The sequence below is a fragment of the Cyanistes caeruleus genome, chromosome 4 (genome assembly GCF_971803275.1).
Source record: "Cyanistes caeruleus chromosome 4, bCyaCae1.hap1.1, whole genome shotgun sequence".
Lineage (NCBI taxonomy): Eukaryota > Metazoa > Chordata > Aves > Passeriformes > Paridae > Cyanistes > Cyanistes caeruleus.
This window is the reverse complement of record NC_141704.1, coordinates 54,920,002-54,933,354: the sequence shown is the minus strand read 5'-3', so window position 1 is coordinate 54,933,354 and position 13,353 is coordinate 54,920,002. Positions and strand designations below refer to the sequence as shown.

General features: G+C 48.2%; 1 protein-coding gene across 9 annotated transcripts in view; it reads right to left on the bottom strand.

Annotated features, from left to right (window-relative positions):
• Positions 1 to 13,353, bottom strand: part of HIPK2 (homeodomain interacting protein kinase 2) — a 127,450-nt gene that overhangs the window by 13,476 nt on the left and 100,621 nt on the right. For 5 of the 9 annotated variants that reach the window (XM_086884742.1, XM_086884745.1, XM_086884748.1 and 2 more), the window contains 6 exons: positions 12,680 to 12,842; positions 9,900 to 10,026; positions 8,327 to 8,448; positions 3,886 to 4,028; positions 3,397 to 3,573; positions 666 to 947 (listed from right to left, as the gene is read on the bottom strand). In XM_086884742.1, coding sequence (XP_086740868.1) covers positions 666 to 947; positions 3,397 to 3,573; positions 3,886 to 4,028; positions 8,327 to 8,448; positions 9,900 to 10,026; positions 12,680 to 12,842 — 1,014 coding nt within the window. Of the gene's footprint in view, positions 1 to 665; positions 948 to 3,396; positions 3,574 to 3,885; positions 4,029 to 8,326; positions 8,449 to 9,899; positions 10,120 to 12,679; positions 12,843 to 13,353 lie in introns of all 9 variants that reach the window. The other 4 variants (XM_086884739.1, XM_086884747.1, XM_086884741.1 and 1 more) reach the window with 1 other exon arrangement.

Below are 13,353 nucleotides of genomic sequence, written 5' to 3'. Positions count from 1 at the left end.
TCTCTGAGAAGCAAACTCAGCCACCACTTTCTAGCCTCATCTATGCCCCTCTGCAGCATCAGACAAAAAGCAGTTTCTGCCACTTTTACTATAGTTCAAAGATATTTTGGCTACACAGTCATGATTGAGCAACCCTCTCGCAGCATATTTATCATTATTGAGTATTTATGACAGAACCACTGTTTTTGAGAGCTTTTTAAAGAAAATACGGAAGAAACATATGGAAGATGTCATTTAATGCTCTCCACAGATGACTGGACCACTTAGAAAGAGAAAAGGCAAATTTAAGGTCCCTTCCTTCCAAGCCCTTCTTTCTGTCTTTTTTTTTAAACAGATGTCTCACAGGTTCATCACCACAGGCTATCTGAAGTCTTCTTTCCACAAAAAGGAGATAGAGAAAACTGGTCTTTCCTCTTACAGATAACTATGAGTTTGGTACGGAGAGACTACTGCACTTCTCCAAGGTCACACAGCAAATGTACAGCACAGAAGTGAGTATTACCTGAATCTGTAGAGTCATCAGCTAGTAATTTTCCTCACAAATCAAAGACAGCCTGGCTGATGTGATGCAAACGTAGTTCCTGGAAACCTACAGCAATGCCAGCACTTCTGTGCCCGTCTCTCCTTCTCCTGCACACAGAGAAGAGCAGAGAACTACTGCTCACCTGGTGGGTGCATGCTTCTGCTCTTCCTCTTCGTCTGTGTCGCTGCTGATGGTGATGATGCTGACGGCGGGGCTGGGGGTGTCGGGGATGACGATCGTCTGCCGCTGCCGCTCCCGCGTGCTGCTCGTGGCCGCGTCGCCCCAGCCGCAGGTGACCGAGGTGCTGCAGGCAGGGCTGTTGTGCACCATGGCACAGCGGGGAGGGGTGTTCTCCTTCACTCGTTTCGACCGCTGGGGCGAGCTGATGGACTGAGAGGATGAAACTTCATAGGTGGATGCATTGCTGGAAATGGGAAAAAGTGTTAGTTGGTTAAAACCCTGCATGCTTAAGTTGCCTGTTGTCATGGTTTGTGAGTCCTGGTGTCTGATTCAGTAACACTGGCTTACAGAGTCTAGGAAAACTGCAAAATTGGCACAGTCCTTCAAAGAAGACACTGCCTTGCATGACTTATAATTGTTTGAAAAGTAGTTTCTTTTAATAAAAAATTCAAATTGGTTTTCCCTGGAAATTTCCAGATGAGAACTGCTGCCTCTCAGGAGTTTGCACTGGGAGGGTAAAGGCCAAAAAAAACGGCCACAAAGCCCAGACCTACAGAACAAAGGCAGGCACAGCATGGCTGACACAGGAGGAAGAACCACCCAAATGATAATCCCTTCCTCCTGTATCCTGCATGGATGCATCATGACCAGATATATTTTGGCAAGAAAAAACTGGAGGAAAAATTAGAATTAGTTGTGGAAAACAACAATCACTTATCAGGAAAAACTTTTTTTAAACAGAAATGAATTTCTGTTTAAAAATCTTTTTCAGTGAACATTTCCTGCTCAGTACTTTATCCTCCAGGACAGTGGTGTTGCATGGATGAGAGCAGGCAGATGGGAGGCCATTTACTCAGTTTCATTCCTGTGTGAAGCAGTGTACAACACATATAAATCAGAAAGAAATAAACAATATATTTATTACACAGTAGAGAAACATTCCCAGTCTTCCCACTTCAGCTTCCCTGCCTGACCAGTCATAAAAGTCCCACTTGGATCAGGGATCCAAACACAAAAAACTATCAGCCAAACAGTGCAGTGTGGATCTACAGATGGGATTATTTACCAAAGCACACTGACTAAAGCCCATTTCACTCATTTCCCACACTTCCTTTCTTGGTCGTGTTTCTTTTTGCTATTGCAGAACATCTGGAGATTCAAAAAGGAAGAAAACCCCAAAGTTCTGGTTTTGTTCTACTGTGGGGCCTGGGCTGCATGCTCAGCCTATCCCAAAAGCTAACAAAGGGACTAGGTGGCATCCATCAAAAGGAAGTCACCCTGGCAGTATATCACACTACACCAACTTACACAGGCTCTTTTGCATTACAAATGGCTGCACAGTAGCATTCAAAGTGCTTTTTGAATACCAATGAGCAGCGTGGAGTACCCTCCTCTCCAAAGGAGCATGGTTCCTCATTTGGCACAAAAAGAGTCACAGTCAATGAAGCTGTAGAAACCCTTTGCTCTGAGAGTGCCCCATTCCTCCTGGACACAGCCACCCCTCCCTAGAAGTGACAGGAGAGGGGAGGCCCTGCAAAGGCACACTGGCTGCAACAGGCAGTCTCTTTTGCTGGCTAGCTGGGCACAGAGCTGCCTCTCTGTTTAGGAATAGACTAAGACAGCTGGAGCCCACCCAAAGTAAATCCAACATTAGAGAGCAGATAAATGGGAAGGATTTAAATACTGGCCTCTTTACTTGAGTCAAACTGGTAGTGAACTCAGAGCCCCTTTGGCAGCAGTCCAATCACCCAGGAAAACCACAGGCTCAGGTTTTTGTCACTGCACAGGTGGTGACCCCTTTTGGCTCCCTACCCTGCACTGTTTTGTGTTTTTTCTTTTAAAAAAGAAGTGTGACAGGCCTAGGGGATCTTCTCCAGAGCAGCTGTAACTTGAACAGCCTTGTCCTCTGAACAAGATTACAGTGCTCCAACCATCTTACCATCCAAGCTCTGCAAGAAACCCCAGACTCCTCCTTCCAGAGCCAAATGGTCCTACTGAGAGATGATAGATTCTAAGGACTGTCCTTAAAAAATGCTCCCTGTTTTATGCTGCCATAAATATAACAAGACCAGGGTGTAATAACAGGTATCTGTTGCTGGTGCGGACTGTTGAAGACAGGAGCTAGTTCCTATGTTAGGAGCTGGAGAGCTCAGCTGGCCTGAAGCCACCCCAGTGCTGCACTCCCCGTGGCAATAAACCTCAGAAGATTGCCATCAGCCCGCCGCTTTTGAAAGGGCAGGTCTTGTGTGCACACATCAGGCACGTGTTTGTGAAGATGCAGCCCCTTCAAGGTGCAGATGCTGCACCTCAGGAGTGCTTCTTCCAGGTGATGTGGGAAGAAAAAGTGTGGCAACCGGGCACTGCACCACACTGACCTGGTTACATTTTTACATGGTTACATTTTTAAATCATGGTGACTACAAGGCCCCAGGTAATAACAGCAACACAGCAATCTGTATGAACAGGGCCTGAGCCTCCCATTCTGCATCTTCTGCAGCCACTAACTCCCACACAAAATGATGCTTGCTGGCCATAAAACACCCCCGGGTACCGAAGATGCGAGGCAGCCAAGAGCCCCCTCACAAAATGTGTGATCTAATCCCTCACGGGCCGTGGAACAAATCCTGTTTCGCCCCACAGGCGTGGCAGGGCCGCGGTCAGAAGCAGCCGGGCTGGGGTGCCCTGGCACTCACCGTGGAGCCGACTGGTGCTGCTTGCTTTTCCTGGCGGAGGCGGCGGCAGGCGGCTGGCGCATGACGTGAGCGACACCCACGTTGACGGGCTGGGCGGCGGGCAGGGCCACATGGCTGGCCAGCAGCGTGGTCTGCTGCATGATGGGGTTGTAGTGGCTGCCGTGGGCGTGCGTGTTCCTGCACGGCGGGGATACAGGCACGCGTTGGAAACGCAACTCAGCGGGCCTCCCACCACCCTTCACCGAGGTTCCCTCTCCTCCAGGGCCTCTTGGGTTCCCAACCTTCCCAGGACGGAGCGTTTTCCCCAGGGAATGGGCTGAAGGAGCGGTGTGGGAACATCATTCTACTCCGAGGGCATGGAGCAGAGAAGCCTCCACAGCTCCCAGACAGTGGGGCCACGGGCTCCTGTAGCCTTGCACGACCCCAGCCCTCATGCCTCCTCCAGCAGCTGTGGGTGCTTCAGGGCGCCTCCAAGCACCTCCAGTTTACCTCCAGTCTGCCAGCGGTTGGGTGCCTGCCATGGACTCCGGGATGACGGTCGCGTGCTGGACAGAGGTGTGGGTGGCCACTCCGGTCAGCTGCTGCCAGGCCGGGGGGAGCAGGATCTGCTGAGTGCCACTGGGCCATGCTTGCTGTCAGACAGAGGGAAAGCAATTCCTTAGCTAAAGGCATCCAGCACTGAACACGAGCAATGGTCCACGCCCAGCTGGGGCCCCCTAAAAATGATCATGGTCATATTGCATAGCTCTTGTCACCACCCAGTCACAGATGACAAACACTGTTAGGAAACCACAGTATAATCAGGAATAGTTATCAATATAGAGAATGCAAAGGAAGGGGCAAAAAAATCCTTGCCATACAAAGCAGCAGCTGTGTTTTAGGTTAAACTGGGAACGGAAGGGATCAAAACTTGGCGTTTCAACCCAAACATCAAATTTTTTAGCACCTTCTAATTTTGACTCTCCGGATCAGCTGGGCACTATGGCTCCATTGTTAATTTTCCCTTTCTACAGCCAGCTTATTTTCTCAAGTAATGCACAGCTACACATTGCATGACTGTCCTCTCCATGCATTCTCCAACTTTTTCCCCCCTCTTAGGGGGCACAGGAAAACCTCTGCCCTGTGACTTGAGCCATCAATCTGCTATGCAGAATTCACCCCTCCAGCTGTGCTGCCACAGGCATGACTCAGGTTATCTTGCTCCAGTGACTCCACACTCAAGTCAGATGATTGTTTTTTGGACCTGGGAAACTTTCTTAGCTATGTGCTGCCCAGCTGTGGCTCTGTCAATGTTTTGCTCCCGGGCTGAGGAACTCAGGGATACCAGCTACAGTCCACCTCAGTCCCAGCCTGCACTACTGTACTGGACCTGTGTTGTGTTATCTCACTGCTCTAAGGAGGCTAAATTTGAGGGGAGGCTTCTTCTAGGCAAGCATTTATCATCTTCCCCACCCTCATAATGATCAATCGTGTTAACTGTCCCCATGATTCCCTCCTATCCCCCAGTGACACAAACCCCAAAACAGTCCACCCTGCAAAAAAACATCTTTTCCCAGTCCCACTCCTAAGTTTGACCATCTTGTAACTTTTTGTGTTGCTGAGTTACATGAAAAGGCTGCTATAGTGAGGCCTCTTGGCAACATCTATAAAGGATGGAGTCACAAGGCTCCTGAGAGCCCTTCATCTAGGGAGCCACAACCATGGACTGGTGATGATTGGAGCAGGTAAAAGGATGAGGCAAAGGCAGAAAAAATCAGTGAGGAAAAAAGCCTTCTTATTATTCTCTTTTCTTTTTTTACCTCAGCTTTGCTTTAAAAGAGGAGACTGAACTACTGTTGCAGTCAATCCCAGGGGACTACCTGGATTTACTTGCAGACAAAACTGCTTCCTCCCTTTTCAGGAAGGGAATGGAACAAATCTAAGCTCCTTGTCCAACTGCAGTGCATAAATTTAGATGCAGTGTCAGGGCCTAGGCACAAATTCCTCACTTATTAGGTAAGGACCACTGAATCATTTAATCTGCAGATAAGACTTGTCTAGGCTGATCCACCAGCACAGTGTGCCTTGCTTACACATGGAAGGCTTGTCCTGGCAGCTGCAGCCTGTTCCTAGTTAGTGCATTACTATGAAATTTTGCTGGGGTGGTGAAGCAATGCTCTGGCCCTTGTCCTCAGGAGCTGGTGGGTCCCTGGAGTGACCAAGCTCATAGTCTGGATATAGAGCAGGAACAACTAATGGAATAACATTTTGAAAGCCAGTGTCAGGACCTCTGTAGGAAGTGTTGTTGGGAAGGAGTTAAAAGGAGAGAAAATCAAGAATACAGGGTGTTATTCAAGGGCAGGGTGCAGTTCTGGGTCACACCATGGAAGCCTGCTGGAAAACTACAGCTTTGCTTCTTTTGAGATCTGAAGCCGCAGTGAGCTATTAGTAAAGAAAGGATCAGTCTCTTCTCACTGATCTCTGTGCATACAGTATGTGGGCCACACTTGCTTGAGAGGATGAAAGGAGACCCAGAGAAGTTACAAACAAGTTACTTTAGCCACTGACCCTGCATCTTTCAGGCTGCTTGCTCTGCCTTGCACCGCCTAGCTCCATGCCACAGGCTGCAGACACACAGCTGCCAGACATGACGCTCAAGCTCTGTCAGTGTCTCTGCCCTGGATCCCTCCGTCCCTCATCTGGGATAGCCAGTCTTGTACAAAGTGCACAGGAAGAACTGGATGCCAGCTGTGCTGGGATGCAGTCAGGCTTTACCAGCCACAGGCATCCTGAGGAGTCCAAACACAGAAACCTGTGCCATGTGCTGGGCAGGGGAGAAAGCCTGATGGCACTACTCAGTCCTGGGAGCACAAGGAGCAGCACCGTGCCTCATCAGTGGGACAAATGAAGCAGGGGACAGACAGAAGTGGGCTCTGGAGGCGCTGCACTCTCTGCCGGGGCCAGTCCCTCTCGCAGTTGCAGCAGTCGCACGGCCCAGGCTGAAGAGCATTAGATAAGCAGCTGTGCATGAGAGGAACAGCTCTCTGCTGGGAGAGAGACACGCAGCCGCCGAGATCAGATGTGACTACAATGCATCACAAAGAAGCTGTGTTTTTCCATTCAGGAAACTGGAATTGGGTACAGATTTGTTTATCAGACCAGCTGCTCAGCCCGAACCGAGCGAGGCCCACGGACACCAGATGCCACCGGCATCAATCAGAGCGCCCTGCCATCAGAGACAGCTCGCATTTCTCATCGCGCGAGACAAACAGGCACGGCAACAGGCATGTCTCCTCTCTTTTATTACATCAAAAATTAAAAATCTAGGCAAGTGAGGAGTGATTCTCACAAACAGCCAGAAATCCCCTTTGGAAGTGACAGTGAACGAAATGTCAGTAGGAGGTACGAAAGGGGGAGCCCATGAAACTGGTGTTCACGTGGCAGAGGCAGCACTGAAACTGGTAACCTGTGGGCAGGAGGGTGCTCAGGAGGAGCTTTACTATCAAACATTCCTCATTTGCATAGAGCCCAACAAGGCCACCATAAGAAGAAAGAAGGAGCAGGAGGTACTGAGATCTTTCAGGATCCTGCTGTCTTTGAGATATTTCAGATGCAGCCCTCACCCCTTTGAGCCCCAAAGGACACAACACCACAGGAGGTCTGGCAGAATGGTGGGGACATGTAAAGCTCTGTGACCTCCTTCACGCACTGCCTTGGCTGACTTCTTGCTCAGGCAGGAGGTGCCAGCCACTGAGCCTGCACAGACTGCACCTTGCTTTGGAGCATGGCTTTTGTTTCTCTGCCTCTTAGGCTCTCCTTTCCTACCAAACAAGGGAGGTGGCCCATGTCAGTTGTTACAACAGGCTACAGCAGAGATTGGTTTGATGTTTCAGACAGCTCTCTGACAAAGGCTCTGCTATTGGGAAGGGCCAGGGCATGCTAGCTGATGAAAATCACACAGGCTGCAAGTTGCATTTTGATCTGTCTTCACCAGAGAAGTGTGACAAGCAGCTGGGAAAGGAAGGCAAGAGCACCAACAGTCATAGCCCAGCAGTGCAACACACAGGTGTAAACCCTGAAGTCTGCTGGTACCTGACTCCATATGAATGTGCTGGCATGGCAGATCAAACAAGCCTGAGACAGAGACGTGCCTCTGTAACTAGCTGGTCATTTTTCCCAGCTTGCATAACTTAGTTTTAAGTGGGTTTTTTTTGTTCTGTCTGGTGTCAGCAGAGGTACCATGGTGCCAGCTCAAAAACAGTTGAGGCAGATTCACTGAAGCTAGCACAAGGAGGAATGGACTGCTCCTCTGGTTTGAGGAGCTGGGGTACCCCTTGAGGATGTACATGTAATCAGTAATACCCTCTCCTGTTTGTTTTTGTTTTTAGGAGGAACCATGTTTTTCCTGTGAGAACATTTCAGACAATTGTGCCAATAAGAACTGCTGACAAGGAGAGCTCCTTAAGTGTGGGGCCCTTGCCTCTGCCTCCTATGTCTCATACCTCAAGAGCAGAGGTGCTCATACAACAGAACAGTGAAAACTTAAAGCATGAAAGGTATTTATCAGCAGCATGAAATTCACCAGTGCAACTCCTGGCTGCAAACTACCCCCAAGATTTTGAGTTCAGGAGGATGCAGGAGGTTATTATAAGCTCCTTCTCAGCAGAGGCCAGACACTGCTTTCCCTGAGGCTTTCTTACTGGTTTCAGTAGAAAAACAAGAAGAAAAAGGGTTTTTCCAGTGGCTTTTGCAACTCTGACATAGTCTTTGAGCTGAACAATGAGCTAGAGAAGATTTTGACATTTCAGAGAAAGCTGCAGACCCATATACAGTTGCCCAAGTCTCGAACTGCACCACAGAAGGCCCTCCGAGAAAGCTTCTCTCCTCAGCCTCCAAGAGCTAAACAACACAGAAAATACCTGCTGAGCTTGGTGCCTTTGGAATTGCTTACCTGTGCGAGGAGTCCTGGCTGGATCTGAAGAGGCTGGGCCCCAGGAGCCTGAGTGACAATGGGAACGGCGTTCTCCATCCGAACCGAGTACCCAGCGTGCTTCGAAGGGGAGGCTTGTAACCCTGTTCCACCAGCACAGAAGGTACAGCATAAGCCACCAGCAGCACTGCCAGGAACAGGGCTGGCTCTCAGAAGAACCTAAAGGCACTTGCTGATGTCCACTTAAATTGCAATGTTCAGTCCCTCTGAATAATCAGCTATCAGAGTGCCACATGTTCTATCCTGGCCCAAAGATGTTCATCAAATGTTCACAAACATCATATGGCTGTAAGGGTGCAGAAAAGACATTTCCAAAGGCACTAAGGGATTAGCTGAGTTTGTGTTTTTAGGATATCTCAAGCGCATGGGAAGTATTGCAATACAGTGTGCACAGGCAGAAAAGGAAAAGAGGGGAGTGAATGGCTCTTCCCCATATTCCCTGGATTAACTAGAAATGGTCTTTGTCAGCACAAACCCACTGCTATATGAGAATGCTCTCTTTACACCAAAGTGGGATGGGAATCCAGAGCGCCATACTCCCTCAGCCTTGATGGGGACAGGTGATTTTCTCTAGCGCAGTTTCTTGGGATTCACATTTAAAAGGCTCAAGCACACCCCAAATTCCAATCACTACTGGCTGAGCCCCACATTAGCCTAACTGAGCTGGAGGAAATTCCCTCTCCAGCACCTCATTGCATGGCACAGCCTGTGCTGCCCCCTCTAATTTGGAGCCTTCTCAAGCCAGCAAGCTGAAGATGGTCGCTTACATACTCCACTTCTGAAGTCAAACCCTTGAGATGCATTTTAACTACGCAGAAGAGGTCTAGCTAAACTTGTCTAGTTCACAAGAGCTTTGATAAGCTTGCAGAACATTTAACAAGTGCCTGGAGACTAATGCACAGACAGGCTTGTAGAAATGAAGAGCAGAAGTTGCACCAGCTGAACTGAGGTCTATTTAGATAATTTCCTACAGGTACTTGGCTAGTTTTTCCAAATTGCTACAGCAAGTAAACACTAGAATACACAGGCAGAGCTGTTTGCAGCAGGGCTGGAGCTGAAGGAATTGTCCTCATAAGTGCTCATGAGCATCTGTTATGGGGGAGAACCCTCGTCTCCACCAGCACCACACTCCCTGCTGTATTACCCTCCCAAGTTCCCCTTTGAGCAATCGAGTCACTGAGAAGTGACAGTATGACCCATTACATACCTACTGATTTTCTGGTATTGTGTGGGAAAGCTTTCAAGTTTACCAGAGTATGGCCAAAGAGCCTTTAACTTTGTTTAGGGCAGAGAGTGGCAAGTACCACATACTGTCCCCCCAGCCCCTTCTCAGTATCAGCTGCCTCCAACTCAGGATGTTAGAGGTGCCTGCAAGATCATCTGCCAACACAAACCCTCTCATCTCTAACAACCTCACTGCTCTGATTTACCAGGGCAGCCCTTTTTTCTGCCACATGACCTGCACTGAGGAGACTCATTTCCAACAAGAGCTGGACGAAGCAGCAGGCCAAGACCTGGTGAGGCCGTCACTTACCTTGGAAGCCTGGTGGGCAGACGATGAGGGCTTGCTGTAAGGGGTCAGGCCGGGCACAGATCTGCGCTGTTCCCGTCTGCAGGGGCATGCTCCGCTGGGCCACCGCAGCCATGGACGCCGCTGAGGGCTGGTAGAGTGCAGATTGGTAATTTAGTATGGAGACCTCGGGGTTGGCTAAGGAAATAGTGGCACTGGAGGAGGTGGGAGCCAGGTTGGTGGTCTAAAGGAATGACGGGAATTAAAACAAAAAACAAACAAAAAATGAGGGAGATGGGTACGCTGGAAGAAGCAAAATCCAAAAAATAATAAAGTAAAATAGTGTAAGATAAAATAAAAACCAAACCAAAACAGCAGACAAGGGGTAGAAAGGGACACTGAGGAGTAAAGAGACAAGGGCAGTGCTGGGGGAAGGAGCACAATCTGCCCGAGGTAACCACTACTGTACCATGCCATGGGATCTCCGGCCACACGGCACTGCTTGTACTGCTCAGAGACACAGCACATTCCCTACAGCAGAACTGCAGCCCCATTTCTCACCCAACTGGCTCTGATTTGCAGCATGAGGAAGATGGGCTCAGAAAATGTTGCTATCCACAAATCACATTGTTCACTCATCATGTACATAGCTCTAGAAGCTGCTCACATTTCTGAGGTAAGATAGACTCAGCACCTCTATGCCCTGTGAAATCTCATCCTGAGAGGGAAAATCTATTCTGGCCTTTCCTCTTAGATGCCTTGTATCTAAGATGGCACATGCCCCTTGAATTATGTTTGGAATTTGAAGTAATCAGAAGACATAACAGAAGTAATGCTAATACTTGCCAAGTCTGAACTTCACTTGAATTGTCTTTAAAATATCTTAGAGCAGCAACTCCAGTAGGGGATGTTTCAAAGCCAAAATAAATCAGCCCAGAGTTCTGCAAAAATCTAGAAATCTGAAGACTTTTTTTTTTCCTTTTAAAATTTGGATTGGATTTGGAGCCTAAAAGTTGCAGGCAACTAAACAGCTCTGCAACTGCTCTAAATAGATGTTCTTAGCATGCATGCCTAGGGAGCCAGACACTACCAGACCAGAGCCCATCCTTCCCCTCTGTCCAAACATGCCAGCAACACTGCTGGAGATAGGTCAGACAACACTTCCTCATGGTGAATGTACAAACCCAGGAGGAGGCTTTGGTCAAGGTGCAGAAGAGAGCTGACTATGCATTTTGCACTGTCCTGGTTGCCACTGGACCCATGCTGCACTGCCACAGCCATGAGGGCTGTGACAACAAAATATTTCCTCCTTCTTCTCATCTCCTCTCAATGCAGAGGTTGTGAAGTGCAATCTGCTCTTCTGTGCAACACACTGGGCAGCAACCACAGCAGCTCCCACATTTGTCATCTCAGAAGCCATAACTGGAAGGAGGCAATCCCCAGATATTTTGCAGAGACAGGAAACAAAAGATAGCCAAGATGGTACGTTGAAGAGAATTGTGAAAGGCTTAGAGCTTGTTCAAATAGAACACCCTTCCTGGAAATATCTCTACCAATTCTTCCAGGAACATTGGGCATCCTGGTTCTGCTCAGAACATGCATCCCTTACGAGAATTCAGAAATGACTGTGGATCTCCCCAGCCAACAACAGATCTTAATGTCCAGTGAAATGTGAGGAAATGAAAGCAAGTCTGCCTTTCCTACAAATACCTTTGGTAGAAACAGTGTCTCTGCCCTGCAGCTGGGGCCTAGGGGAGCATGTAGCATGCATTTCTTTAGTCAGCATCTCAGAAACAGCCTAGAAAGGGAACTGGTGTTTGTAACTTATACTCTCTCACACCAAGTCATGACCTATCTCTGTCTGTGCCTGCCTGAATTATTTCAAAAGACCTTCTGTGATCACATGTATCAAGACCTGAGTCATGAAGTCTGGTTTTCTCACTGACACAGGAGTATCTTGCACATCTACACAGACTCCTTTAGCTCCCTTGTTTTCCAAACAGCATTTCCGCAATGCCACCTGCCATCTCTAGAGTGAATCTTGAGCAGCCTGTTCCCAAAAGGCTTCAAAGCAGCTATTTCTTGAGCTTCACTCTCCTAGAGTGCTCTCTCTAGAGAGTTTCCTCTCACTGCTGCAATACAGTACCACAGCAAACAACTTATCCTGATAGTCACATAAAATTTGTTAACACAGCACCCCCCACCACTGGAGCAAGTAAAAGTAATACAAAGCATGATCTGTATTAGCCAGAGCCCACCAAACTAGAGTGAGTGCAGTGTGTTCGTAGTGGGGACATACATCCCCACATCAACTGTGGCCCCTGGAGTAAAAGCAATGAGAGGTAAGAATAAACATTATCTCTAAACTCTTCTTTCCTGTCGATCAGTTACTGTTGATCAGTGCTGTGTCTGTTACAGAGGGTTTAAATTCATTTTACTTCAATGCCAATTTGAAGAAGAGCTGTAAGATCACAAATACTTCTGTCTGACCCAGGGAGTGAAGTACTGCTTGCTGCATTAAGGGACTAATGAGCTTTTCCCCATAGCAACCTCCCAAGTAAGCAGGATTTATCACCCCAACAACAACATAAACAACAAGGGCAACATTTCACCGTCACACAAAATGTCACAAGATTACTGCTTGCCTGAAGAAAAGAGAATGAGGAAAAGAGCAGAGGAAGGAGAGTAAAAAGGCACCATCTCTTGGCAGGCATGTTAAATGGGATGCTACTTTGCTTTTCATCTTCTAGGCCCTCCTGACATAAATGTTTCAAGCACTGGCTGCCTGTGATTGATGCCCTCACCTGGTTGTGGACTGTGTTCAGCTGGTTGTTAAAAGTCATGGTCAGGTTGGTCGATGTACTTGGGGCTACGTGGGTGATGAATGGCGTCTTGCTCTGGTTCACCGTGTCGTACATATTCACCCGCCGCTTGCAAATCTCCATGTTCTGGAAGCAGGACTTGACACTGCACAGGGAAAGGGGGGCAAGGAAGGCAGAGAGAATCAGCCAAGCGACTCACACAGGTAACAGTTCATCACAGTGGCCCTGCAATAGGTCTCCATGGCAGGCTTAGCACTTTCTAGGCTCTTAAAGCCCTTTGCTATTTTATGCAGGTCTCTCTTAACTGGTGAGAGTCAGATTAACCCTGTGCTGAAGGAGGCCAAGATGAAAGCAGCTGCCCTGGGACTCCTGGGTGCTCCCACGGGTCTCTGCACTGTCATACAAGACACAAAAGTAAGCAATTGGTTGCTCTTTAGGGGACAGAGCAAGAACTACAAAGTGGCTATATTAAAAGACTGAAAGAGACTGAGAGCAAGAATGAAAGGTACTGGTTTTTCATGGTAATGGAGCCTGAGAGGAAAAGAAAATTCATACTTTTTTGCCTAAGTGTAAGCGTAAAGATAGTTTTACATGTCTTTTGCAAGGAAGAATTTTATTGCTCTTCATCACCGAGACCCCCTAAAAAAGTCATCTTT